This window comes from Nerophis ophidion, linkage group LG26 (genome assembly GCF_033978795.1).
Source record: "Nerophis ophidion isolate RoL-2023_Sa linkage group LG26, RoL_Noph_v1.0, whole genome shotgun sequence".
Classification (NCBI taxonomy): domain Eukaryota; kingdom Metazoa; phylum Chordata; class Actinopteri; order Syngnathiformes; family Syngnathidae; genus Nerophis; species Nerophis ophidion.
In genome coordinates this window covers 29,739,231-29,764,876 of record NC_084636.1, presented here as the reverse complement: position 1 = coordinate 29,764,876, position 25,646 = coordinate 29,739,231, and the positions used below count along the sequence as shown (strand labels likewise).

Genomic DNA, 25,646 nt, shown 5'->3' with positions numbered 1-25,646 from the left:
GACTGTTTTGGGCAGTAGATAGGACTTTTGACCACTTACATTTAACTAAAATTTTCTTTTCTTTGTGGTCGACAAAACAAAAGTAGTGAGTATATCTCCATGTTAGTTAACACAGCCACGTCCCCCCCCCCACCCCCACCCACACACACACAAACACAGTGCACCTCTTCTCCCTCTTGTGAAGATTCCGAAGGGCGACACTGCAGCTCTCCAATAAAACACACTCGGATGTTCTCAGTTTTTAGCCGGTCCTACATGAAAAATAACGTAAAGTCACGCATCATGTAGTAACCGTAACTGAGTTACTGAATATAAAAAATAACGCGTTAGACTACTAGTTACCGCCAAAAATAACGGCGTTCCAGTAATGCGTTAGTCCCAACAAAGTTAAGCATGTAGCAAAACCTTTTTCTCTGATGTTGACTTGTCAAATAAATGATTGTGTGTCACTCTTCAGTTTTTAGGAAGGTTTTTGGTCATAAAGGTAAAATGTGTGAGTGAACTTGAAGGACCTCCTACTTTACGGTTACATCCCCTATTGAACTGATGGAATTCACATGTTTATTCAATGTACTCTAAATTAATTACAGTTTTACGATGACAGGAATTCAGAATTTTGCAACAAAGAAGAAACTACCATAACTGTTACACTTCAGGCACATTTGGAAGTCAGTGTGTGTCGTTGGATACTATTTACTTAACATGACTGCACGGATAACTTAATATTACAGCCAGTCTTTTTCTTGTGCACTCTTTCGTCACTTTCTTATTCAGCAGACTGGACGTGACCCCATCACCCCTTGGTTGCCAAGGAGAGACGGGTGGGGCCACCATGGCTGCCGGGGCTACGGTTGGGGAGAGCCAGCTCCAGAGGATTATCAGAGATCTACATGGTATGACACTAGCTTTATATATATATATATATTTATATATGTGTTTGTGTGTGTGTGTGCGTATGTGAATAGATCACCCAGTGACCGCACAGTTGTTGGCTGACATGGTGTGACTGTAGAGAAGCTATCAGAGGATTTACAGTCACACTATGCGCCCCCCGCGACCCCAAAAGGAATAAGCGGTAGGAAATGGATGGATGGACTATGACCTCCTGTCTGTGTGCGTGTGGTATCATCTGACCTGAGCTGTTTCATCAAGAAAAAAGACAAAAACTTATTTTTGACTGATATCCAGAAAAGTGTTGTGCTGGATGTGTGTATCAGCAAGTAGCCAGACAAGCATCGAGTGCATCGAGAGACACACCCAGCACATGTTTTTGCATTGGATACGAAGCAAGTACCATATTTTTTGGACTATAAGTCGCAGTTTTTTTCATAGTTTGGCCGGGGGTGCGACTTATACACAGGAGCGACTTATGTGTGAAATTATTAACACATTACCGTAAAATATCAAATAATATTATTCAGCTCATTCACGTAAGAGACCAGACGTATAAGATTTCATCGGATTTAGCGATTAAGAGTGACAGATTGTTTGGTAAACGTATAGCATTTTTTATTTTATAGTTATTTGAATGACTCTTACCATAATATGTTACGTCAACATATATCAGGCACGTTCTCAGTAGGTTATTTATGCGTCATATAAGGTACACTTATTCAGCCTGTTGTTCACTATTCTTTATTTATTTTAAATTGCCTTTCAAATGTCTATTCTTGGTGTTGTGTTTTATCAAATAAATTTCCCCCAAAAATGCGAGGTATACTCCAGTGCGACTTATATATGTTTTCTTCCTTCTTTATTATGCATTTTCAGCAAGTGCGACTTATATTCCAAAAAATACGGTAGTTAAAAACAATAGAAAAGGACCCCCGAAAAGGTTGGACTACAAATATAAGTGCTTAGGTCAGTGGTTCTTAACCTGGGTTCGATCGTACCCTAGGGGTTCGGTGAGTCAGCCTCAGGGGTTCGGCAGAGGTCAAAACACACCCGACTCATCGTCTCAATAAAAACTTCTCCCTATCGGCGTATTACGGATACGGCAACAGCAGAAGTCACACTGATTTGCAGGTGTGTCATTTGTTGTGAGTTTATGCAGTCTAGTGTGAGTTTAGTGTCTGTTTTGTTCTTTGAACAAGGTGATGTTCATGCACGGTTCATTTTGTGCACCTGTAAAAAAAACATGGTAACACTTTAGTATGGGGGACATATTCACCATTAATTAGTTGCTTATTAACATGCAAATCTGTAACATATTGGCTCTTAACTAGTCATTATTAAGTAATGCGTTATGAGGCATTATAATGAGGCATGGCCTCATTATAACCCTAACCCTAACCAAATAACTCCAAATTAAGTGTTTGTTACTTAGAATACGTTCCCCTAATGTCCAAAAACCTCTAAATTAAGTCTTTGTTACTTAGAATATGTTCTCCATACTAAAGTGTTACCAAAAACATAACTTTGTCTTGAATTTGAAAAAAAAAACATTTTATTTTTCACTAAGAAGGCTTCGGTGAATGTGCATATGAAACTAACAGGGTTCGGTACCTCCAGCAAGGTTAAGAACCACTGGCTTAGGTTAAAGGTTATGAATGTCAGATTTAGGTGCTACCACTTTTAATTTGTGACACTCTTTAATTCTTCTTCTTTTGAAATGCAGACTCTGTTGCAGAGCTTGCCAAAGAGTACACGGAAAGCGGGGAGCCTATCACAGATGACAGCACCAACCTGCATAAATTCTCTTATAAACTGGAGTACCTGCTACAGGTGTGTATACGGAGATATTTAACTGGCGGCGAACGGACCAAATCAGACCTGTGAACGACACAATCCAAATTTTTGGAGCGACAAGCATTTTACAGAGGATTCACTGTGGAGTGGACATTTGATTAGCATTTGCAGTTGATCATTAAAAAAGATAGCTATAATTTCATATAGATTATCATTGTATGTCATCTTTATTCCTAACCATGATAACTATTGGGTGAAAGAGAGAGCAACCCGCTTAAGTCTGTCCCACTTTTGTCGAAAGATTTATCAAGTTTTCAAAATACATGATGACCGCTTTCGACTACATAACATTTTAGACCCTAAATGGACGTTTCTATGAGAAATTGGTCCGTCTTATTGTCAACGTCGTCGTTATCACTAAAGACGTGTGGAAGAACTACATTGATGTAACTACTGACTGCTTCAACAACGTTATTTAAAACGTGTAAACAGTGCCTTTTTGTTTAGGACAAAGTAAGTATTACCCGAGTGACAACAAACTAAATGCACTCATTACGGTAATATTTTTTTTAGATTGTTAGCCACTGGAGAAAAAATGGAAACTTTATTATTTCTTTCTTGCTCACAGCGAAGCAGGACGCCTCCTTTCCATCTCCCTTATCTTTCCCTGGTCTGCTTCTTCGTCTTGTCCTGTCTCAACTTTTTGGAGCCTCTCCCCACACTGTTCTCCAAATCTGAAACATTGAATTGATCGACCGGTCTCTTATTGCCATTGACAAGATTTTCTCGAGGAGAAGCTCAGGTTCGGGGTAACCTGTCTGTCCCGATGGAATGTTTGCTGTTGTATACACAATGCACACGTGGGAGAAGTTGAAGGTCTTGTGCCTGGTGATTCTTTCCATTGAGGATATTAAAGTTCTATATGTATTCGGAAGTAGGATATCGGGGCTTCTGCTGATTGGACTGAGCATATCCATGGTGTATTGACAAATTCGGAAGACGATGGCAGCCATTAAAGGTACCCAGTAGCTGCCCGGCATGATTGATGAGATGGGCAGGGTTGTTGGCACTCAGAATGCTGCAAATTCTTAACTAAATCACAAGCTGTATAACATTTCGGAAAAGCTTTTCGCTCTGAAAGGCGAAATTATAATCAAATTGAGAACCAGGAACAGACAATTGAGTAAACAAGCATTGGAATGTATGGGTAAACAACTACAAATGTGCGCTTCATTCACTAATGGTGTTACAAAAATATCAATTAAAAAAAAAAAAACTTGGATTTATATCGCGCTTTTCTAGACACTCAAAGCGCTCACAGAGAAGTGGGACTCAACATTCATTCACACCTGGTGGTGGTAAGCTACATCAGTAGCCACAGCTGCCCTGGGGTAGACTGAGGGGAGCGTGGCTGCCAGTTTGCGCCTACGGCCCCTCCGACCACCACCTATCATTCATTCACAAGTGTGAGCGGCACCGGGGGCAAAGGGTGAAGTGTCCTGCCCAAGGACACAACGGCAGCAATTTTTTGGATGTCAATAGGTGGAAAGCGAACCTGCAACCCTCAGGTTTCTGGCCGGCCGCTCTACCCACTACGCACTACATAATACAAAATAATACAAGAATATTTAAATTCAATGACTTGGTGTATTTGCAAACAGCTAAATTCATGTACAAAGCAAACTATAATCTGATGCCCAAGAATGTGTAAGAATACTTCTCAACAAAAGATGACAAATATAGCCTTAGAGGAAAATTTAATTTATAGTACCAGGAGAGTGGAAAAGCAAGTTGCCCCTATATTGAAGGTATTATCGTATATATCTGACATATGACACCGAAAGACTTCCAAAGTTGTCGAGTAAATAGATATGATCAAAATAGTATCAATCTCACAGAGATTCCCGAGCCGTTTTCAGAGATGAAGAGCTAGCCAGACATGTCATCGCGTAACATAGAGGTAGGAACACCAGATCCCTTCATCACCAACGACAATGCAAATCATGCACACTTTGTAAGAGCCAACAACAATTACTTTGGGAAAAATGATGATCCATAAACTTAAATTGTTGATCCTGAATGTAAGGAGGATGGGTTACAAGTTTTAGAACCTCTGCTAAACAGATCCAGCTTTAGTGAAACACTAAGTATCATGTAATAGTATTGCTAAGTGCTAAACAAGAAACAAAAACATAATAAAACTATAGCTTACTGTACAATGTCTGCTCTTACTGCGATGATGACTGATAGGATGTCTTATCTTCCCGTTCATATGAATAATTAATCATGATGCACACGAAGGGTTAACAAGGACAAGTCTCCCTGCAGACACTGTTTTCGGTTGTGTGGAGTTTGTGTCAATCTTCGGGTATGATTTGAATCTCACAGATGAACAACTTCTGCATTTATGGCTAAATCCTCCTAATATCCAGATGAAAGGTGTGATTTATAATATTATTAGGTTTCTCATTGTCATCCCACTGGGTTGTTTTTTTCTTGCCCTGATGTGTGATCGGAACCGAAGATGTCGTTGTGGCTTGTGCAGCCCTTTGAGACACTCGGGATTTATGGCTATATAAGAAACTTTGATTGATGATTGATTGATTGATTATCTAAAATAACTCCGACTAGCAAAGATGGGGTGATGCGGGAGCAGCAGGACATCACTGTAGAGGGCTACAAAACTGTGTGTTATCAGTCTGCCGCTAAAAAATAGTCGGTCTGCCTTAGTGTTCATGTCTTAAATAAAGACCGTGAATGGCAGCACATCTCTCTCTAATTCTTGCGTATTTCCAGTATGCCTGATCTGATACTGTGGTCAGACTGCACAAACGTTACAACGGTAGCCGCAGGATTCGGTCTCTGCTTTTTGCAGATGATGTGGTCCTGATGGCTTCATCTGACCGGGATCTTCAGCTCTCGCTGGATCGGTTCACAGCCGAGTGTGAAGCGACCGGAATGAGAATCAGCACCTCCAAGTCCGAGTCCATGGTTCTCGCCCGGAAAAGGGTGGAATGCCATCTCCGGGTTGGGGAGGAGACCCTGCCCTAAGTGGAGGAGTTCAAGTACCTAGGAGTCTTGTTCACGAGTGGGGGAAGAGTGGATCGTGAGATCGACAGGCGGATCGGTGCGGCGTCTTCTGTAATGCGGACGTTGTATCGATCCGTTGTGGTGAAGAAGGAGCTGAGCCGGAAGGCAAAGCTCTCAATTTACCGGTCGATCTATGTTCCCATCCTCACCTATGGTCATGAGCTTTGGGTCATGACCGAAAGGATAAGATCACGGGTACAAGCGGCCGAAATGAGTTTCCAGGTCTCTCCCTTAGAGATAGGGTGAGAAGCTCTGCCATCCGGGAGGAACTCAAAGTAAAGCCGCTGCTCCTCCACATCGAGAGGAGCCAGATGAGGTGGTTCGGGCATCTGGTCAGGATGCCACCCGAACGCCTCCCTAGGGAGGTGTTTAGGGCACGTCCAACCGGTAGGAGGCCACGGGGAAGACCCAGGACACGTTGGGAAGATTATGTCTCCCGGCTGGCCTGGGAACGCCTCGGGATCCCCCGCGAAGAGCTAGACGAAGTGGCTGGGGAGAGGGAATTCTGGGTTTCCCTGCTTAGGCTGTTGCCCCCGCGACCCGACCTCGGATAAGCGGAAGATGATGATGATGGATGATGGTTACGTCAATCTATGGAAATTACCGAAGGCGTTGGGAGCGGAATATTCAAAATGGCTGACTTAATTTGTGGCATTTCGTGATATTTAGGCAGTATTTTCAAATATGTTGCAGATTGTAAAAACAATTGGATATGGTTTAATGCAGAGTTCCCCAACCTTTTTTCCACCAGGGACCGGTTTCATGTATGCATTATTTTCACGGACCGGCTTTCTACGCGTGGCAGATAAAAACAGCAAAAATGTTAGCATGAAAAATTAGGCACATTAACATTGTATATGTCCATTAATGTGCATTGTCCTATGTACTATAACAAAGGAGTTGTAATATACATCCATTAACAAGCTTATTGGTGTGTTTAGTGGGACAGGCAAAATTTAAGTTAGAGAAAATGCGGTAGTTGATAAATTAATTATTGTTTCTGTGCGGCCTGGTAGCAAATGCGTCACGGACCGGTGGTTGAGATGTGATGGATACAATGAAACACAATTAAGCATATTAAGCCAACTTGTTTTTCCACTCTACTAGTACTTTAAAACATTTGTATGCATGTACAACACTTAAGAACTTCAGCATATCAGTAAGTGGAATTACATTATGTAATGGAATTAGTAGGAAATCAAACTAAGTGCTAATATGATTCAGTTTAAGAAACTGTTCAAACTACAAGTGTTCATGAAGCACAAATAAAAATAATTATAATAAACATCTTAAGCCTTTAAAATGAAAAATAGATAACCACATTTTTTTTTTATTAATTTCGGTTGGGCTCTCTGACTGGCTGCGGCCGTACTTTGACTCCTGCATACACTGGGAGACAGAGATATTGTACATACAAATACACATGCATACACACAATTATATATACATATATACATACATACATACATATATTCATTCATCAACACATACATACATTAGTATTTACCCACATAGATACCTACGCTCCCACATACATACATAAATTCAGTGTACACAGGCACACTCACAGTACATACATCCACACGCACATTTACTGTACAAACATACATATACACATACTGTACATAGGCATACATACAGTCATGCATATAATCACGTTTCATCAAACATATACTAACGTTCCCCTTGGGGAAACTGAGTAACACATGGCACACTGACAAAGTTTAACTTATTGTTAGTATAACAATCTACAAGGTTAATATAGTTCGCTACTCTTTCTTCCCTTCCATTTGTCTGCTTTCTTTTATATTTCAAGTTATCATTATATATATGTATTGTTGCATTTAAAACAATTGTATTGTCGATAATAAAGGTAGTTTTTGTTATTCATTATCAATAGTGCTATTTCTTTCCCATTTTTATTTATTTGTTTATTGTTCCATTTGTAGTGCAATAATGCTCATTGTCATTTTTGTGGTATTAATATTTACTTCACTAAGTGCTTCTTTGCTACCACTTTTCGTCTCATATTTGTACATATATTTGCTGATGGTGTTCTGTTGTTGGTGTGTCTCTGTCTTATCTCCCTCTCGTCCTGCAATTTCCCCCTGTCTTTCTTTTTTTCTCTTTCTATCGCCTCATGTTCCGGTCCGGCTGCGCCAAATTATAATCTAAATCCATTTAATAAAGTCAAATACAAATAAAGCAACAAGATAAGTACCCCACACTTCTCTTTTGTAAAGTAAATATCTACAGCAAATATGGGCATCTACATCAACTATATGTTTTGCCTGAATAGCTGAACAGGACAAAGAAAAAAGAAAAACCCCTCAAGGAGATCGCTGCTTTGAGCCGCTCTGACATTCCGAACTACCCTTTCCGTCATGGACATCTGCCGATTGTTGACTTTTTTTCTAGACTAAGATCACGGTTGTTTCTATAGCAACCTGCTGTATTATCGCCACGACACATCACGGAATGAAGCACCAAGATTGTGAAGACAGACAAAGCAACGTCTGAGGCTTACAGACATACACGCATCCACGGATACTACACAAACACGCACAATATTTAATATAATATGTAGCAGAGCCTTTTGACGATATGTACTTAGCTTTTTGAAAGTGTGGCCCCAACAACAATTTATCTGAATTGCTCTGATGTATCGGGAAAAACCCCAGCAAGGATACATCACAATATCAATGTACTTGAGGAAGAGAGAAGTTGTAGAAACACATGACATTAAACAAACATTTATTAGCAAGTACACTTTTCTTTCACTTTGAGTTATGTCCTCTTGTCTTTCAGTTTGACCAGAAGGAGAAGACCACGTTTCTCGGCACAAAGAAAGATTACTGGGATTACTTCACTGACTGCCTGGCTAAAATTAAAGGCGCGAATGACGGCATCCGTTTCGTCAAATCCATATCGGAGGTATGAAGAGCTTTATTAAGGCTCATTGCACTATAAGCAAGTATAATCAGTGTCGCGCTTCCATGTTAATAAGCAGTTTAGAAGCAATTAAAAGTAGTCAGTCAATGAATGTCTTCCCATTAGGGCAAGGGTCGGGAACCTTTTTGGCTGAGAGAGCCATACACGCCAAATATTTTAAAAAGTATTTCCGTGAGAGCCATATGCTATTTTTTTTAATACTGAATACAACTAAATGCGTGGATTTCTTCTAGTAAGACCAACATTTTTAGAGTATAAAAAGTCTCTTATTCTTTTTAATAACACTGTTATTCTGAAGCTAACCAACAACAAGTAAAATACTTCATACCATTAATGCGACTTCTTGAACAGGTGCGGTAGAAACTGGATGGATCGATTAAAATGCATGAGAATGTTTTATATTTTGAACTTAATTTTTAACACTGTGATTACCAGCGAAATTATTCATTACTTATCCTGTTAAGCAATGTCAGCTAAGATTTATCTGAGAGCCAGGTGCAGTCATCAAAAGAGCCACATCTGGCTCTTGAGCCATAGGTTCCCTACCCCTGCATTAGGGCATCAACATTTTTATATCACAAGAACAAATCATATCAATCAGTTTGACTGTGTACAAAATAGAAGACATGTTTGAGCATTCTGTCATGTGGAAAAATACCATATTAATGTTAGCCGAGAGGTTGATTTGTCATTTTTATCATAGCTGCTTGTCTTCTTCCTCCCCTCACCCCTCCAATAGCTGAAGACGCCGGTTGGGAAGGGCCGAGCGTTTATTCGCTACTCCCTGGTGCATCAGCGATTGGCTGACACGTTGCAGCAGTGCCTCATGAACCAAAGAGTCACAGGGTAGATAATGTTTTTTATTATATAATAACCCTGGTTAGAATACCATGGATTAAAATTAAATAAGTCTTTATTGGTCTCGCGGTGAGGAAATGGTTTTTTTTGCCATTTGTGACTTTCTCCCCCACAGTGACTGGTACTACGCTCGAAGCCCCTTCTTGAAGCCGCACCTCAGTGTCGATATCATCAATCACTTGTACGAGCTCAATGAGGTCCACTTTGACGTGGCTTCCAGAGGTTATGACCTCGATGCCTCCTGGCCCACGTTTGCAAGGTAAACACCTTGCATCGTATGCATGTGACAGAAATTGAGTGTTTGTACCTTAATGTAGAATGTTGTCGTGTCCAACAGGAGGACTTTGGGAGGCGCAAGCTCACCCGGGCACACTTGGAAACCGCCCAGTCGCAGTTCCAGTATTAACAGCCTGGCCAGCAGTTACTCCCAGGTAAGTGGTTTGATTAAATGGTGCAGTGGAACCTCTAAAACCCAGATGTCAAACTCAAGGCCTGTTGGTCACATCTGGTCCAGCACATAATTTTGCGTGGCCTGCAAAAGCCTGGAAGTAATATTTGTCAATAAAGTACTTTGTTTTCTTAATAATGTATTTTTTCTTTCCATTTGGAAAACAAAAAACATTTTCTGCATGAAATTGCATTTCTTTTAAACATTAACATTATCTAATGCAACAACATGTATTATTATACATCCCAAAACATTGTTTTGTTAAAATATAAATAAATACTGAAGTATCAGCTTAACTTATGATTTTAAAGTTATCCATCAAATTGTACACTGTCAAAATCCCATTACATTTTATGGTGAAAAACTGTCTGCTCATTCGCCAGAATTTTACTGTAAAAAAACATTGAGACCATATTTGCATTTTCAATAGCAAACCGTACTATCAATAGATTTTACGGTAAGAAAGTGGCAACGCAGTCTCCAGAGTTTTATGGTAAAAAAAAGAAACGGTGGCACTCTTTTTCCATTCCATTTACAGTTACATGCTGTAAAAAAAAAAGTAACTAAATTTTACGATAATATTCTGGCAACGGAGCTGACAGTTTTTTCCATGAAATCTACACATTGTTTTGACCTTTTTTCCAGAGGAAAAATTACAAATGATTTGTTGCTATATTTCATTAAAATAGGGCTGCATGATTAATCACATTTTTAATCACGATTTTGGCTGCCACAAGTAAATGAGTGTGATTAGCGAAGATATAAACATTTAACCTTCCTCTTATGTTAGCTTTCTGTTACCATCTCTTATGTTAACGGGTTGGTTTTGACCCATGTTTTAAATCAGCTGTAAAATACACTAAAGACAATTATCCATCATCCAATTTGTTTCTCATCTCTTGGTTACCTTGTTAGGCTTCCTTATCCTTGAAAATATTGGTTTTAATATTTTTGGTTTGGGCCATTGGGCCTTATTTTGTCAGTATACCCCTCGATTTCAATTTTTAAAAATGGTAAAACGAACCTCAAGAGAATCATAAATAAAAAAAAGGTTGTTGTGTTACCTAACTATTACTAAGGGGTATTAGAACACATCTCTTAAATAAATGTGTTTTGTTTATTTTTTCATTTTAAGAATTTTAAGTATAGTAACATCCATGGTGTTACGGGTCAATTTCGACCCATATATATTTACTTCAAGAAAAAGGCTAAAAAGTATTTTTTTCAGCAACAGAAATCCAACATCAAACAAACAAACAATCAAGCAAATGAAACCAAGAGAAATATATTACTAGTTCCAAAACTAATAAAAAAACAAAATCAGAGTGGCAAAAAGTGACACTTTTAGTGTCCGTCTTTTGTTTGTTTTTGTATAGGATAACAAGGTAAAATGAGAATCCACTAAAGCTCACATGATGGGGAGAGGAGCTGGCTGTCAGTGTGTTCAGTTTTGGCTCTTATCGTTGCTTTATCATCTTATTTTTATAACCGGGTCGAAACCGACCCTAACAACACCAAGAGCATAATTTCTACCAGAGCATTTTATAATTTAGTGAAAAAAATTAAAATGTTTTATTTTGTTGACAAAGAGGTTCCTGACGAAGTCAAAAAGCTTTGATGCAAAAAAATAAATGTATGTGGTGTTTTTATGCATTTAAAAACTAAAACGGGTTTTACGACCCTAACACAAGACGAAGGTTAAAAAGCAGCATATCAAATCAAGCAATCTCGCAGCAGAGGAGCAACAGCGGCTCGTATCGAAGCCACTTGAAGTATGGAGGTTAATTTGTGTCTTTATTACCAAAGATTTTTTTTACACGGAATTTATGTAAGTGTTTTTTCGCGTTTAAATTTTGTGAACTACATTTTTTTACATCATATTATTGTATACTGACAATATAATTTAAGAAACATTCAATGTTTTATCATTCAGTGTAAAAAAAATCAGTCTATAAAAACTCATTGTAAAAAAATTCAGTGAAATAAAAATTCAAAATGCAGTGCATAGAAAATAATTGCTGAAAAATTCAGTGTTGAAACATTTGCTGCTTCAAAAAGCAAGACTCACTTCTGGTAAATTATGCCTGAAGCAATCGATCCCGTCTCAGAACCAGCCAATGAATTGCAAGTTTGAAGTCTCGTGACACGGCTCTTGCAAAACAGCATAAAAAAGGCAATTTAATGGGCTACCTTGGCATATTTTCAAATTATATAAATGATTCCAAAGGTTAAAATCTGCACTTTTTAATGACATACAAAACTTTGCTTCATGCAGACGAGGCAGGAGCAGAATGGGCAGGGCTTGTTTACAGAGCAGCGAGTGTAAGACAGAGGCAGATTTCTACAGCAAAGTTCTGCAGAACAGTGATATATCGAATATGTGGATGTTTTTTACCTTTCGCATCTATATTTGGCTTGTGTTTTGCATCTTTGTTGGTCTTGCTCGATTATAAAATAAGTCAATCAAGGAGGTGGTCTGCAATAGAAGAGCGACATTCATATATTCTCAATATTCAGTGTTTCATTGTTCACAGCTAGTATTGTAAATCACACATCAATCGTGAATAATAATGGTGATTATTATTTTGGCCAAGTGTAACACGTAACTCAACCACGTCCTTCACCAAATTTCATTTGTCCGGGCTTGACACTAGCGCTGGAGAGCTTTAGTTGCTGAGATCGTTACTGCAATTACAACCTCGGTCTGTTGCTGCTGTGTTATATACTGTAATAAACCTGTGATCAAGGAGAGCTAGGTTTTCCTTCTCACTTTCACATGCACTCTGACTCGTTATTAAAGTAAAAAAATCAAGTAAGCTGTTCTACTGTGTATATGCAAATCATCCATCCATTTTTTAACGCTTGCCCCTCTGCACTCGCACGTAAAGCAGGTTTCACCCTGGAGAAGTGGCCACCTCACCGCAAGGCCAACACAAATAGAAAGACGTTGTTTATATATACAATGAGTTTTCAAAATACCTCTATCTTATCGCCTGCTTCCATGTAACGCTCCAACATAAAATTGGAGCATTTACAGTAAATTTTTAAAACAAACACACAGAAAGCTAAATAAACAGGTTCCGCTTTCTTTATGGAACTTTTGCGTGGTATGCTGCAACTTTCGAGACATATTTTTGTAAGAATATGTTTTAGATGTTCCACTGAAAATGTTTTTTTATTGCTTCCATAAATACATCTCACTCAACTGTCCTCCTCCGACCATATAGCAAGCATCAGAATTCCTCGCCAGCCCGGACTACGGTCAGGGTCAGCTGAATGAGCTGAACGACTCCCTGCCTCCCTGCAGTGAGGATGTCAGCACAGTGGAAGACCTCCGCCTGGAACTGGACCAGTCGGAGCTGAGGCAGCGGGAACTCCTGGATCAAGTGCAGGAACTTGGATGCGAATCTGAGGAGCTCAGAGGGGTAGTGGTGGCGCTCCAAAGACAGCTAGATTCATCACTGGCTGCACAAGAGGAGCAACAAGGCTTGCACAGAGAGCTCACGGCGCTGCAAGAGCATGAGGAGATGATTTCCCGGGAGGTGGAGAAACTCAGGACTGGGGAAAAAGTCAGAGAGGCTGAACAGTGCCGCCTCCAGGAAAAGTTAGCCACCACTGAGAGGAAGAATATTGAGTTACTGGCCAAGTTGGATGGCGCGCTGAGTGAGAAGGGCCAGCAGGCAACCAGTCACTTTGATTCAGCGCAAAAGATACATGAGCTTTTGGACAGGTTGAAGGACGCAGAGAAGGGCAAGATGGAGGCCGTTGCCGAGGCTGATGAAAAGAAGAGGCAGACAGAAAGAATTGAGGAGGAGCTCAGGTTAAAGGATGGTGCAGCAAAAGAGTGTGAAACAAAACTCAGAGCTCTGCTCACATCTGTGTCTGAGGACAAAGCCAAGCTGGAGAGCAAAGTAGAGGAGCAGCGCAATTCGCTTGAAGTGTTGCAGGACGCCTTGACGCTGAGGGAAAAGGAAACCGGCAACTTACAGAGGCAGCTACAGGACTGCCAAACATCTCTGGAGGAGAAGGAGAAAGAAGCAGAAAAGGTGAAAAGAGAGGCACAGGAGAACCAGGTGAAAGTTTGCAAGAGTTTTAGCAGTCAGAGAGAGACTTTAGAAAAAGACATCGCTGCTCTAAAGCAGCAGCTTGAGAAAAAAGAGGCAGAGATAACCTCCAGCAGCAGAGAACTGCAACTCCTTAAAACCCAGAATCTAAGCCTGAGCTCAGAGAGAGACAAACTCTCCTCGGAGGTCCAGCAGCTGGAGAGTTGCAGTCGAGAGCAAAATGCAAAAATTGAGGACTACAAGACACAGTGTGCCAATCTCATGGAGTTAAACGAGAATCTGATGACGTCGGCTAAGAGAAAGGACGAGCTAAAGAAGGAGATGTCAGACAGCCAGGCAGTCCTTGAAGGTGAGTTAGCATCCCTCAGGGCTTCTGAGAAACAGCTACGAAGACAACTGGACGACGCCGAGATGACAGTGGGGGAAAAAGAAAAGGGGCTGCGCGAAGAGAATCGCACACTGGAAGAGAGTCTACAGCGGGCCAACATGTCTGCCAAGCTCTCGGAGGCCACATCAAAGCAGCTGGAGAAGGAGAACCAGAGTCTCAGAGAAGAGCAGGACACAGTAAAAGCATCTCTATTTCGCATGCAGGCCGACTTGAAGAATGTTCACGGCCAGATCGGGGAACTAGAAAAGAGCCTAGGAGTTTCACGCAAGAACGAAGACAGCCTTCAAGAGCAACTCCGAGCTGTGAAGGTGGACCTTGAGAGGAAAGAGGAGCACCTTGTAGAGGTCAAGTCCAAGTTAAGCGCTCTAGAGGTCAGGGAGAAGGAGCTGGAGGTGGCAAAGGCAAAAGCAGAAGCCGCTTGCGTGAAACAAACAGAAATGATAGAAATGTTTACGTCTGAGAAGCAGGCCATGGAGAAGTGTCAACTGCAGACAAGCGCCGCTCAGGCTAAGGAAAACCAGGAGGTGACTGTCAAGCTGACTGTGCTGGAGGGTCAGTTGGAGGTGAGCATGAAAGAAGTGTCCAGGCTCCAGGCAGACATCTTAGACCTCAAGGTGAAGTTGCAGAGGTGTGAAGAGGAGAAGCTGAAGTCCCAAGCACAGCTGGATGTGACCGAAGTCCAAAGAGATGAGTTCAGGACTTTGACCGAGCATCTTAAAATCCAAACAGAAGCGCTGAACCAAAAGCATGTCGCAGAGCTACTGGAGAGCAAAAGGAGAGAAGAAGCGCTGACTGAGCAGCGCGACAGAGAGCTGGCCGCCCATGCTGAATTGTCCCTCTCTGTGGACGCCCTCCGAGAGGACCTGTCTGCCCTGAAAGCCGAAAACAACCGACTCGTCCTAGAGAACACTGAAACGCGAGACGGCCTGCACAGGGCCAACACCGAGATGGCCGAGCTGGGAATGACCATCTGCAAGCTGAGTTCGGAGAAAGAGGAGGCCAAAAAGCACTGGGCGGACGACGCCGCCGCCCTCGAAGAGCTTAGGCATGAGATAGAGCGCCTGGAGGATTGCATGGGCGGGTTGCAGCTGGAGAATGACCGACTGGAGGAGGAGCTGACAAAGAAAGAGAAACTTCCTGAAGCTGTCGCAGAACTTCGAGAGCAGCTGGAAAAGAGCAGCAGCCAGCTGCAGACCCTCAGGGACGCCAGTCAAGAGGAAATGGAGGCTCTGAAGTTTCAGATGAGCTCTGAGAACATGAATCATCAGGTCCAGATGAAGGTACTTTAGTCTTAAAATGCACCTTACGTAAATGCTCTAACTGTAAATGTGTAGATAGTACAACCAACATTTTAAAGCGATCGCAGAGGTAGATAAAGGTGCTCGATTATTAACTGAGGATATCAATACCATGCGATTTAGTTTTTAATCAATTTGCATTGTATCATTGTAGTGTAAATCCAGCCTAAATATAAGTATAATTCACTTCACTTTACTTAAACAATGCCAAAACGTCATGCAATTGGGTTAGGGTTAGCTTGCACCCAGTTTAGGATGCCTCTGCCCGCAGGATTTTTCCAGTTTGGCTACATTTAGTAATTCTATTAAGCCCATTGCGTTTGAGGAAACAAGGAAAGGTAAAGGATTAAGTGTTATCTAATCTTGCATGCACACAAGAACACAGACGTGTGACATTCAGTGACAACCGCTATTTTTAGTGTGCAGGCTTACCTAATGTTGTGACCAGGTGAATCTATATAATGTTCAAGAAGTTTATTTTAAAAATGGCGTTGACGTTCATCTTTAAGATATGTTTAAACGGTTTACTTTTTAAAAATATAAATTATAAAACTTTTGGAGAGAGTGGAGCTTGGTTTCATGTACAGTCTGAGAACGCCTCCACAAGCTTTAGAATGTGACTGTGGAGCTAAATTTACATTAAAGCATATCCAATACATATTAACATGGAATGGTTTTAAATCTAGATTCCCCTTAAAATAATCTCCTCTTTGTGCTTCTTTCACCAATTAGAATGTTGCAGAGGACCTTCTTAAAGTCAAAGTCCAGCTTCAGGAGGAGATGAAAAATGCGTCTTGTTTGCAGACAAGAGTGTCTGAACTAGAGGTAGGTGCATTCCAGATACCAAAACAACATATTCAGCAGTTTTTGTTGCCAGCCATTGTTTGAGAACGGTTTCACGAAAGAGGATTTTTTTTGGTGCAATCGTGCAACATAAAACAAATAACACAGAAGCAGCAGTCCTATCTATTAATTCTCCAGAGAGTGTCATATGTGCATACATGAATATACACTTGAAGTCAAAGGAAGCCTCTACAGACCCAATTACCACACTGTAGTGTGATTTCCACTCCACAGAATAGAAATATACAAATGCTCTCAACATAAATGCCCATGGGAGATAATAACAGCAAGTACCTCTCAGCCTGTCTCTCAACAGGGTCAATATAAAACTACCACACTGTTTATTATATTTTGAAAATTGCTTTGCCTGTGTTGTGCGGTCTCTGTGGTAGAATACTGTTCAGCATTCAGTTGCAATGCATGTCTTGGGAGGAGATCATTAAAGGTAATGAGACCACCTATTTTGTAAGTAGGCGTAGCAGAGGAGGCAGAATAGTTTAATGTATCAGTCCAAATGCAAGTAAGAGACAAGTTATCCTGCTTTCATGTAGAGCTCAGAAATGATGTTTGAAATATTGTTTTTTCAGTCATTTTGATTCATTTGTGCAGTAAGGCAAACAATTAACTGTATAGCAAGAGGGACAAGTGGTGGAAAATGGAAGGATGAATGGATGTATACAGAAAAGGCATGTTTATTGAGTTTGATGGATTCAACCGAGGCGATGGCAAAAGTGGTGACATTTTTAATTGTATTGTATATTTTCTCCTATTTTTAATGTAAATGTTTAAATTGTTAACAGTATTTCATCTTATGAAAGGTAAAGCCCGTAATTGTTCCTACTGTAGCCAAATTTTGACATTAAGTGACTTTTTATGTGGTTTATAGGGTCTTCGGGATTTTCAGTTCAGTTCATTTCCAACATGCATACCATACAATGTAATGCATTACACAATTCCAGTTGTTTCATTACAGCATGTCCGAAAAGGAATAGAAATAAGTAGAGCTTATTTAATCCTACCCCTTTTCATACCATATCAATTTTATCCAATTTCTTTGTTCTCTGTAACAGAACAGTGAACAAATAAATAATAAATGTATAATATACCATAGGAAGCATACATAAGTAATATTTGTCTCAATAAAAAAAGGGAAAAGAACAGGGTTCAAGATGTTCATCATAATTCTTGTTCTGTGTACTTTGTGAACACTTTTACCGGTAGTTTGAATTGTCTTTTACACTGAATCATATTGGTGCTTTGTTTGATGTCTTTGCTTCATCCGTTTATTTAATTCCACATACTGATATACTAAAGGTTTTAAGTGTTGTTCGAGCATGGAAATGTTTTAAATTTGATTTTGTTGTGTTAAAGCAGCACTAAGTACATTTTCAACATTCATAAAATATTTTCGCAACTTTTAGGATGATACATCGACTTGCAGCTCATTGAATGGCACCTGTGACATGGCCTGAGGGGTCTGTATCGCTCTCACTGGCACTTAGCAACTTTGTGGAGGGTGACAGGAACCCTGTTGCACAAACAACTAAAATGCTTTAAGGCATACGTCACTCTTCCCTTTACCCATTCGTTAAAAAGACGTCAGTCGACGTGACGCCTGCGTACTGCCAGAAGACTAGAAGAAGAAGAAGAACACCTTTGTGCGATTACTGCTATAATGGCCGAAGCTGCAAAACAAAAGAAACTTAAAGTTTTGTCTGAAAAGACAGAAAAAGAAGGGCTTCACGGTGGAAGAGGGGTTAGTGCGTCTGCCTCACAATACGAAGGTCCTGCAGTCCTGGGTTCAAATCCAGGCTCGGGATCTTCCTGTGTGGAGTTTGCATGTTCTCCCCGTGAATGCGTGGGTTCCCTCCGGGTACTCCGGCTTCCTCCCACTTCCAAAGACATGCACCTGGGGATAGGTTGATTGGCAACACTAAATTGACCCTAGTGTGAGAATGTGAGTGTGAATGTTGTCTGTCTATCTGTGTTGGCCCTTCGATGAGGTGGCGACTTGTCCAGGGTGTACCCCGCCTTACGCCCGACCGTAGCTGAGATAGGCGCCAGCGCCCCCCGCGACCTCAAAAGGGAATAAGCGGTAGAAAATGGATGGATGGAAGACAGAAAAAGAAAAAGGAAGGTTACCTAGGGAAAAAGACAGTCAAGGATCAACATTGGCTCGGTTTGCACTCGCTGGCATGAGCTAATTTTTGGTCAATGCTGCCTCTCTTCCTGCTAAACTAGTAAGTGACTTTTGATGCTCGAATAAAAATGATAATACTAATGTTAGCTATCGGAAATTTTGGGTGGTAACAATAAATAGCATCCAGCTTGGTAGTTCCACACTACTTCCGTGGAAAAAAACTCTCCTGCAAGTCGTTCTTTGCTTCGGACCTGCATCCGCCCCAATACCTTCTCGGTAGAGGCGTCATGTTTGTAGCACAATCCAAAATCATTTTTTGATCAGCATAGCCATTATATACGTAATATTTATAATCTGTGCCAATATAAGAGCATACATCATGTCAGTTTGAAGCTGTATTTTTGACTCCTCATGGGAAACGTGGTCTTCCTTCTGGCAAAACACTACCGCTTTGGTCCACTGGCAAAATCAACCAAAACTGAAAGTTCTTAAGTGGGGCTTAAAGTCTCAAAAAATAGTTTATATTTACTTTTTTATTTTATCAATCAATCAATCAATGTTTATTTATATAGCCCCAAATCACAAATGTTTCAAAGGACTGCACAAATCATTACGACTACAACATCCTCAGAAGAACCCACAAAAGGGCAAGGAAAACTCACACCCAGTGGGCAGGGAGAATTCACATCCAGTGGGACGCCAGTGACAATGCTGACTATGAGAAACCTTGGAGAGGACCTCAGATGTGGGCAACCCCCCCACCCCCCCTCTAGGGGACCGAAAGCAATGGATGTCGAGCGGGTCTAATATGATACTGTGGAAGTTCAATCCATAGTGGCTCCAACACAGCCGCGAGTGTTCAGTTCAAAGCCGATCCAAGACAGCAGCGAGAGTCCCGTCCACAGGAGACCATCTCAAGCGGAGGCGGATCAGCAGCGTAGAGATGTCCCCAATCGATACAGGCGAGCGGTCCATCCTGGGTCTCGACTCTGGACAGCCAGTACTTCATCCATGGTTATCGGACCGGACCCCCTCCACAAGGGAGGGGGGGGACATAGGAGAAAGAAAAGAAGGGGCATATCAACTGGTCTAAAAAGGAGGTCTATTTAAAGGCTAGAGTATACAGATGAGTTTTAAGGTGAGACTTAAATGCTTCTACTGAGGTAGCATCTCGAACTGTTACCGGGAGGGCATTCCAGAGTACTGGAGCCCGAACGGAAAACGCTCTATAGCCCGCAGACTTTTTTTGGGCTCTAGGAATCACTAATAAGCCGGAGTCTTTTGAACGCAGATTTCTTGCCGGGACATATGGTACAATACAATCGGCAAGATAGGATGGAGCTAGACCGTGTAGTATTTTATACGTAAGTAGTAAAACCTTAAAGTCACATCTTAAGTGCACAGGAAGCCAGTGCAGGTGAGCCAGTACAGGCGTAATGTGATCAAACTTTCTTGTTCTTGTCAAAAGTCTAGCAGCCGCATTTTGTACCAACTGTAATCTTTTAATGCTAGACATGGGGAGACCCGAAAATAATACGTTACAGTAATCGAGACGATTATTTTGTGTACATTTTTAGTAAAATGTAACTGTCCCAAAATGTTCATACTCTTTCACTACAAAAATAACCAGTGTTTTGAATGTATAGAGTGCTGTAGATTAGATCCGATTGTCACAGTGAACTTTGTGCAGATCACAGCAGCAACAGAACCGGTGTTGTAAATAGCAGTAAGGCGCAAATTGCTCAGTCAGCATTAATACTGCTGATGAGTTCATTGTAAACAACAGTACAGTTGCATGCAGTGTGCATCGAGCTACTGGATGTTGACCACCCATGATTCTTCAAAAATGGCTACTCTCATTTTGTGGAGTCAATAAAAACTACATCAACAGGTTGCTACAACCACAGCTATAAATGCCAATGTTTCTTGAACCCGTGCTAATCAAGGACCCAGGCGGTGTTTTGCTTTCTTAGACAACTCACCAGTCGACTCTGCAGTTAATTGAATAGAGGCAAAAATTTGAGCATATGTGGTACTTTAGTGTATTTGGTTTTTACATTTAAAAAATGTTAATTTTGCCTTTGCAATAACCGAATTTAGCTTACTATGTTTAAATTAGATGTCATTTATTTTTCTCAAGCGGCTGCAATTTTTCTGAAGTCTTCTGATCTCCCCTGCTCAAGATAAGGCTACATGATTCTTAAGAATGCCGCAAAAGAAAATAAAAACTAAAAAAATGTTTTTTTATTCTTATCAATATCACAACTTATTTAGTCATACCCAGCCATTCAAAAAATAAAAAGGACTTTGTTGAATGAGTAATGGCTCAACTATATGAACAGAGAGGTGTTTTTTGTTTGGGGCGGTATAGCTCGGTTGGTAGAGTGGCCGTGCCAGCAACTTGAGGGTTGCAGGTTCGATCCCCGCTTCCGCCCTCCTAGTTACTGCTGTTGTGTCGTTGGGCAAGACACTTTACCCACCTGCTCCCAGTGCCACCCACACTGGTTTAAATGTAACTTAGATATTGGGTTTCACTTTGTAAAGCGCTTTGAGTCGCTAGAGAAAAAGCGCTATATAAATATAATTCACTTCACTTCACTAATGTTGGTTGCAGGCCGAGAATGAGCAGTATTTGCAGCTGAGCAGCGAGAAGGACGCTCACATCACAAAAACCGAAGCGGACGTCCGTGACAATGAGAGTGCGATCGAGCAGCTGAAACAGGCGATAACCAGGTTGCGCTCGTGACTAGCCTTGCGTGATGTGGCCCTGATTGTAACGTTGTTCCCTCTATTACAGTGCTGAAAGCGCACACTTGGCGGTGCAAAAGGAATGCGAGGAGTTGACGCGGAAACTGAGCGCAGCTGAAGCAGCCAAACAAAATCAGCACGTGAGGTTGACGGCGGAGATGGATGACCTCAACAGGACTAAGCACTACCTGGAGGAGCGGCTAATCGAACTCATAAGGTTAGCACGCGGTGTATTAAAAATACTGGAACACAACAAGCAAGAGGGTTCATTCTCAGTATGTGAGCCTGCTACCGGTCTATTACTGGTTGCCTCCTTTTCACGGGCCCGCTGTGTTTTCAGTTAGTTATTCCAGCAAGAGTTGATTTTTTTTTCCTCACGCCGAATAGGCGGAAATGAGCAAGAGGATGATGGCATCCAGGCTTTGTTTGAATGTAATAAGAGACCCACACAAAGACTTTGGTGAGCGCAGGAGACGAGATGTACCGGCAAAAAAAGAGAGCAGCGGCTTTTATTGATTTTTCTGGTATCAGCTGACATTGTTGCTTCAATGCCCACAAAGCTTTCAATGCTCTCCAGTGTCCAACAATCAGTGATTCTGTCAGTCACTTTCTCCCAGATCTGCCCATACTATTTTACTGTTGTTCTGCATGTGTTATGTATGAATTTCTTTTCACCTGTGTTTTTGCTGAAACCAATTTACTTCTCTTACTGTAACACAGAGACATTATATTTACCTAATGCCATCAAGCAATAATATTGATGACTCTGACATATTGTCAAAATGACTAACTGTGCCAATTGAAACTGGGCTTTATTATCTTAAATCATCTTAAATTGCATTGTTGGTGTGGGGAAAATGATCGGTTCTTAGATGACTCGCAATTCTGAATTGATGAACAAACTTGATTATGTAAGTATGCTAAATGAAGTGATACAAACAGCTCTCAAATGCAGAACTAGTGCAAACACATGCTTACCAAAACGACAGGAGAAGAAGAGAAGCCACGCTAACTGCTTAGCTAGCTTAATTGGGAAGTGGTGAAACAACAAAAGAATAAGTGCTCTGTGGACTTCTACCATGCTAACCGCTAAGCTAACTTAAATGAGAAGTACTGCAACCGATACTAAGATTGGTTTTGGTATCGGATTGATACTAATGTGATGGAATTGTTACTTTTTTGGGCGTTTTTCTTCTATATTAAGTTCAAATTAAAGTACCACTGATAGTCACACACACACTGAGATGTGATGGAATTACTCTCTGCATTTGCCCCATCCCTTTGTTCCACCCCCTGGGAGGTGAGGGCAGCAGTGAGAAGCAGCGGTGGCTGCGCTCGGTAATCATTTTTGTGATTTAACCCCCAATTCAAAGCCTTCATGCTGAGTGCCAAGCAGGGAGGAAATGGGTCCCCTTTTTATAGTGTTTTGTATGACTCGGCCAGGTTTTGAACTCACGACCTACCAATATCTGGGCGGACACTAACCACAAGGCCACTAAGCAGGTGTCCGGTAAATTATTTTCCCGAGAGTTTATGGCTGCATCATCTTCTTTCTACTGCACACTCCGGCACACTTTCCCCTTCCATCCCTGCTCTACTGACGTTATTATCCACAAATATTTGCGTGTAAATATAGTTATATTGGTGGTATTGTTTAACTTTTAAGATGTATATTTTTGTTACATTGTTTCTTATTTTGTTATTTTGCAATAGTGACAAATGTGCATATTAGAGCGTTTTTTTTTTTTTTTCCATTACATTGTTTTAGATTCCATCCATCCATCCATCTTCTTCCGCTTATCCGAGGTTGGGTCGCAGCAGCCTAAGCAGGGAAGCCCAGACTTCCCTCTCCCCAGCCACTTCGTCTAGCTCTTCCCGGGGGATCCCGAGGCGTTCACAGGCCAGCCGGGAGACATAGTCTTCCCAACGTGTCCTGGGTCTTCCCCGTGGCCTCCTACCGGTTGGACGTGCCCTAAACACCTCCCTCGGGAGGCGTTCGGGTGGCATCCTGACCAGATGCCCGAACCACCTCATCTGGCTCCTCTCGATGTGGAGGAGCAGCGGCTTTACTTTGAGTTCCTCCCGGATGACAGAGCTTCTCACCCTATCTCTAAGGGAGAGCCCCGCCACACGGCGGAGGAAACTCATTTTCGCCGCTTGTACCCGTGATCTTATCCTTTCGGTCATGACCCAAAGCTCATGACCATAGGTGAGGATGGGAACGTAGATCGACCGGTAAATTGAAAGCTTTGCCTTCCGGCTCAGCTCCTTCTTCACCACAACAGATCGGTACAACGTCCGCATTACTGAAGACGCCGCACCGATCCGCCTGTCGATCTCACGATCCACTCTTCCCCCACTCGTGAACAAGACTCCTAGGTACTTGAACCCCTCCACTTGGGGCAGGGTCTCCTCCCCAACCCGGAGATGGCACTCCACCCTTTTCCGGGAGAGAACCATGGACTCGGACTTGGAGGTGCTGATTCTCATTCCGGCCGCTTCACACTCGGCTGCGAACCGATCCAGTGAGAGCTGAAGATCCCGGCCAGATGAAGCCAACAGGACCACATCGTCTGCAAAAAGCAGAGACCTAATCCCGCGGCCACCAAACCGGAACCCCTCAATGCCTTGACTGCGCCTAGAAATTCTGTCCATAAAAGTTATGAACAGAATCGGTGACAAAGGGCAACCTTGGCGGAGTCCAACCCTCACTGGAAACGTGTCCGACTTACTGCCAGCAATGCGGACCAAGCTCTGACACTGATCATACAGGGATCGGACTGCCATAATAAGACAGTCCGATACCCCATACTCTCTGAGCACTCCCCACAGGACTTCCCGAGGGACACGGTCGAATGCCTTCTCCAAGTCCACAAAGCACATGTAGACTGGTTGGGCAAACTCCCATGCACCCTCAAGAACCCTGCCGAGTATAGAGCTGGTCCACAGTTTCACGACCAGGACGAAAACCACACTGTTTTAGATTATAATTTTTTATTTATTTGCATAACATTTTTCTTGTTAACTAGAGGCAAATTCACAAAATACTGAATGATAATGCTTTTCAAGTCAAAAATATCGGTATCAGTATTGCCCAACCCTACTGTGAGACAATGATACGAGTACGGGTATATACAGTACCACACACATAGAGCTGCGTGACTGCAATTACTTGGGGCAAAGTGTCTGGGCATTATATGGTTTTAGAGTTCTTGGCAATTAGAACAAGGACTCTTGCTTGCTTGTAGGCACGTTGCTAAACAGGCTACTGCAGAGACCCTGTTACTAGACGTGTATTTAGCTATATTGCTATATAACCGTCTATATTTGCACTGCTTTCCAAAATCTGCAATGGATTTGGTAAACTGGCCTTTAAGCGAATATGACAAGGTTTTCTCTACGAGAAGCTTGGGTTCGGAGGAATCTGCCTGTCCTGACGTAACATTTGTTGCTAGACACTCGATGCACTCTTGGAGAAGTGGAGTGCCCGGTGATTCTTTCAGTTGGCGACGTTGAAGACATCTTCCTATTTGGAATCATGGTAACAGGACATCTGCTGATTGGAATAATGGTTGCTTTGTTGTATCGACAAATTGGAAGATAGTGGCAGCCTTTCAAGGTACCCCAAAGCTGCCACAAATGATTGAAGGATGGGCAGGGCTGTCGGCATTCAGACTTTTGTTGATTGAACTAAATCGCGAACTGGATAAAATATTGGAGAAGCTGTCTGCTCTGCAAAGCAAAAGGCCAGAAATTGAGAATTTGTTTTCGCTTGCTCAACCCCAAACATTTTCCAACTTGATTTTTTTTTTTTTTCTGTGGCAACCTGAAGAACAGCGAAAAAGCTCCAAATTTCTTTCACCATCTTTCATGGAGACACACGCTGTTGTTGTTGACATTTGTTGGACTGATTGGCTGTGTTATTGCGATAACACTCTGCGAGCAACGAGGTTGAACAAAGCAACTCTCCAGGCCTATACACACAAAATACATCCACGGAAAATACACGCCACACACACGTACCCCAACCCCAACATCCCACGCTTTTGTCGCTTCACCCCCTCGACAGAGCAGCACCCCTACTAGCAGCTTCCGGTCGGATGCCCACCCCCTCCTCCCTTTACAATTT

At 41.8% G+C, this 25,646-nt stretch overlaps 1 protein-coding gene across 3 annotated transcripts in view; it reads left to right on the top strand.

The window, feature by feature from the left end:
* fyco1a (FYVE and coiled-coil domain autophagy adaptor 1a) overlaps nucleotides 1–25,646 on the top strand; it is a 44,856-nt gene that overhangs the window by 2,712 nt on the left and 16,498 nt on the right. For 2 of the 3 annotated variants that reach the window (XM_061888320.1, XM_061888322.1), the window contains exons 2-11: nucleotides 775–893; nucleotides 2,618–2,724; nucleotides 8,587–8,712; nucleotides 9,470–9,576; nucleotides 9,704–9,847; nucleotides 9,926–10,019; nucleotides 13,264–15,768; nucleotides 16,519–16,611; nucleotides 21,384–21,502; nucleotides 21,567–21,734. In XM_061888320.1, coding sequence (XP_061744304.1) covers nucleotides 833–893; nucleotides 2,618–2,724; nucleotides 8,587–8,712; nucleotides 9,470–9,576; nucleotides 9,704–9,847; nucleotides 9,926–10,019; nucleotides 13,264–15,768; nucleotides 16,519–16,611; nucleotides 21,384–21,502; nucleotides 21,567–21,734 — 3,524 coding nt within the window. In that variant the 5' untranslated portion in view covers nucleotides 775–832. The remainder of the gene's footprint in view (nucleotides 1–774; nucleotides 894–2,617; nucleotides 2,725–8,586; nucleotides 8,713–9,469; nucleotides 9,577–9,703; nucleotides 9,848–9,925; nucleotides 10,020–13,263; nucleotides 15,769–16,518; nucleotides 16,612–21,383; nucleotides 21,503–21,566; nucleotides 21,735–25,646) is intronic. The other variant, XM_061888321.1, reaches the window with a different exon arrangement.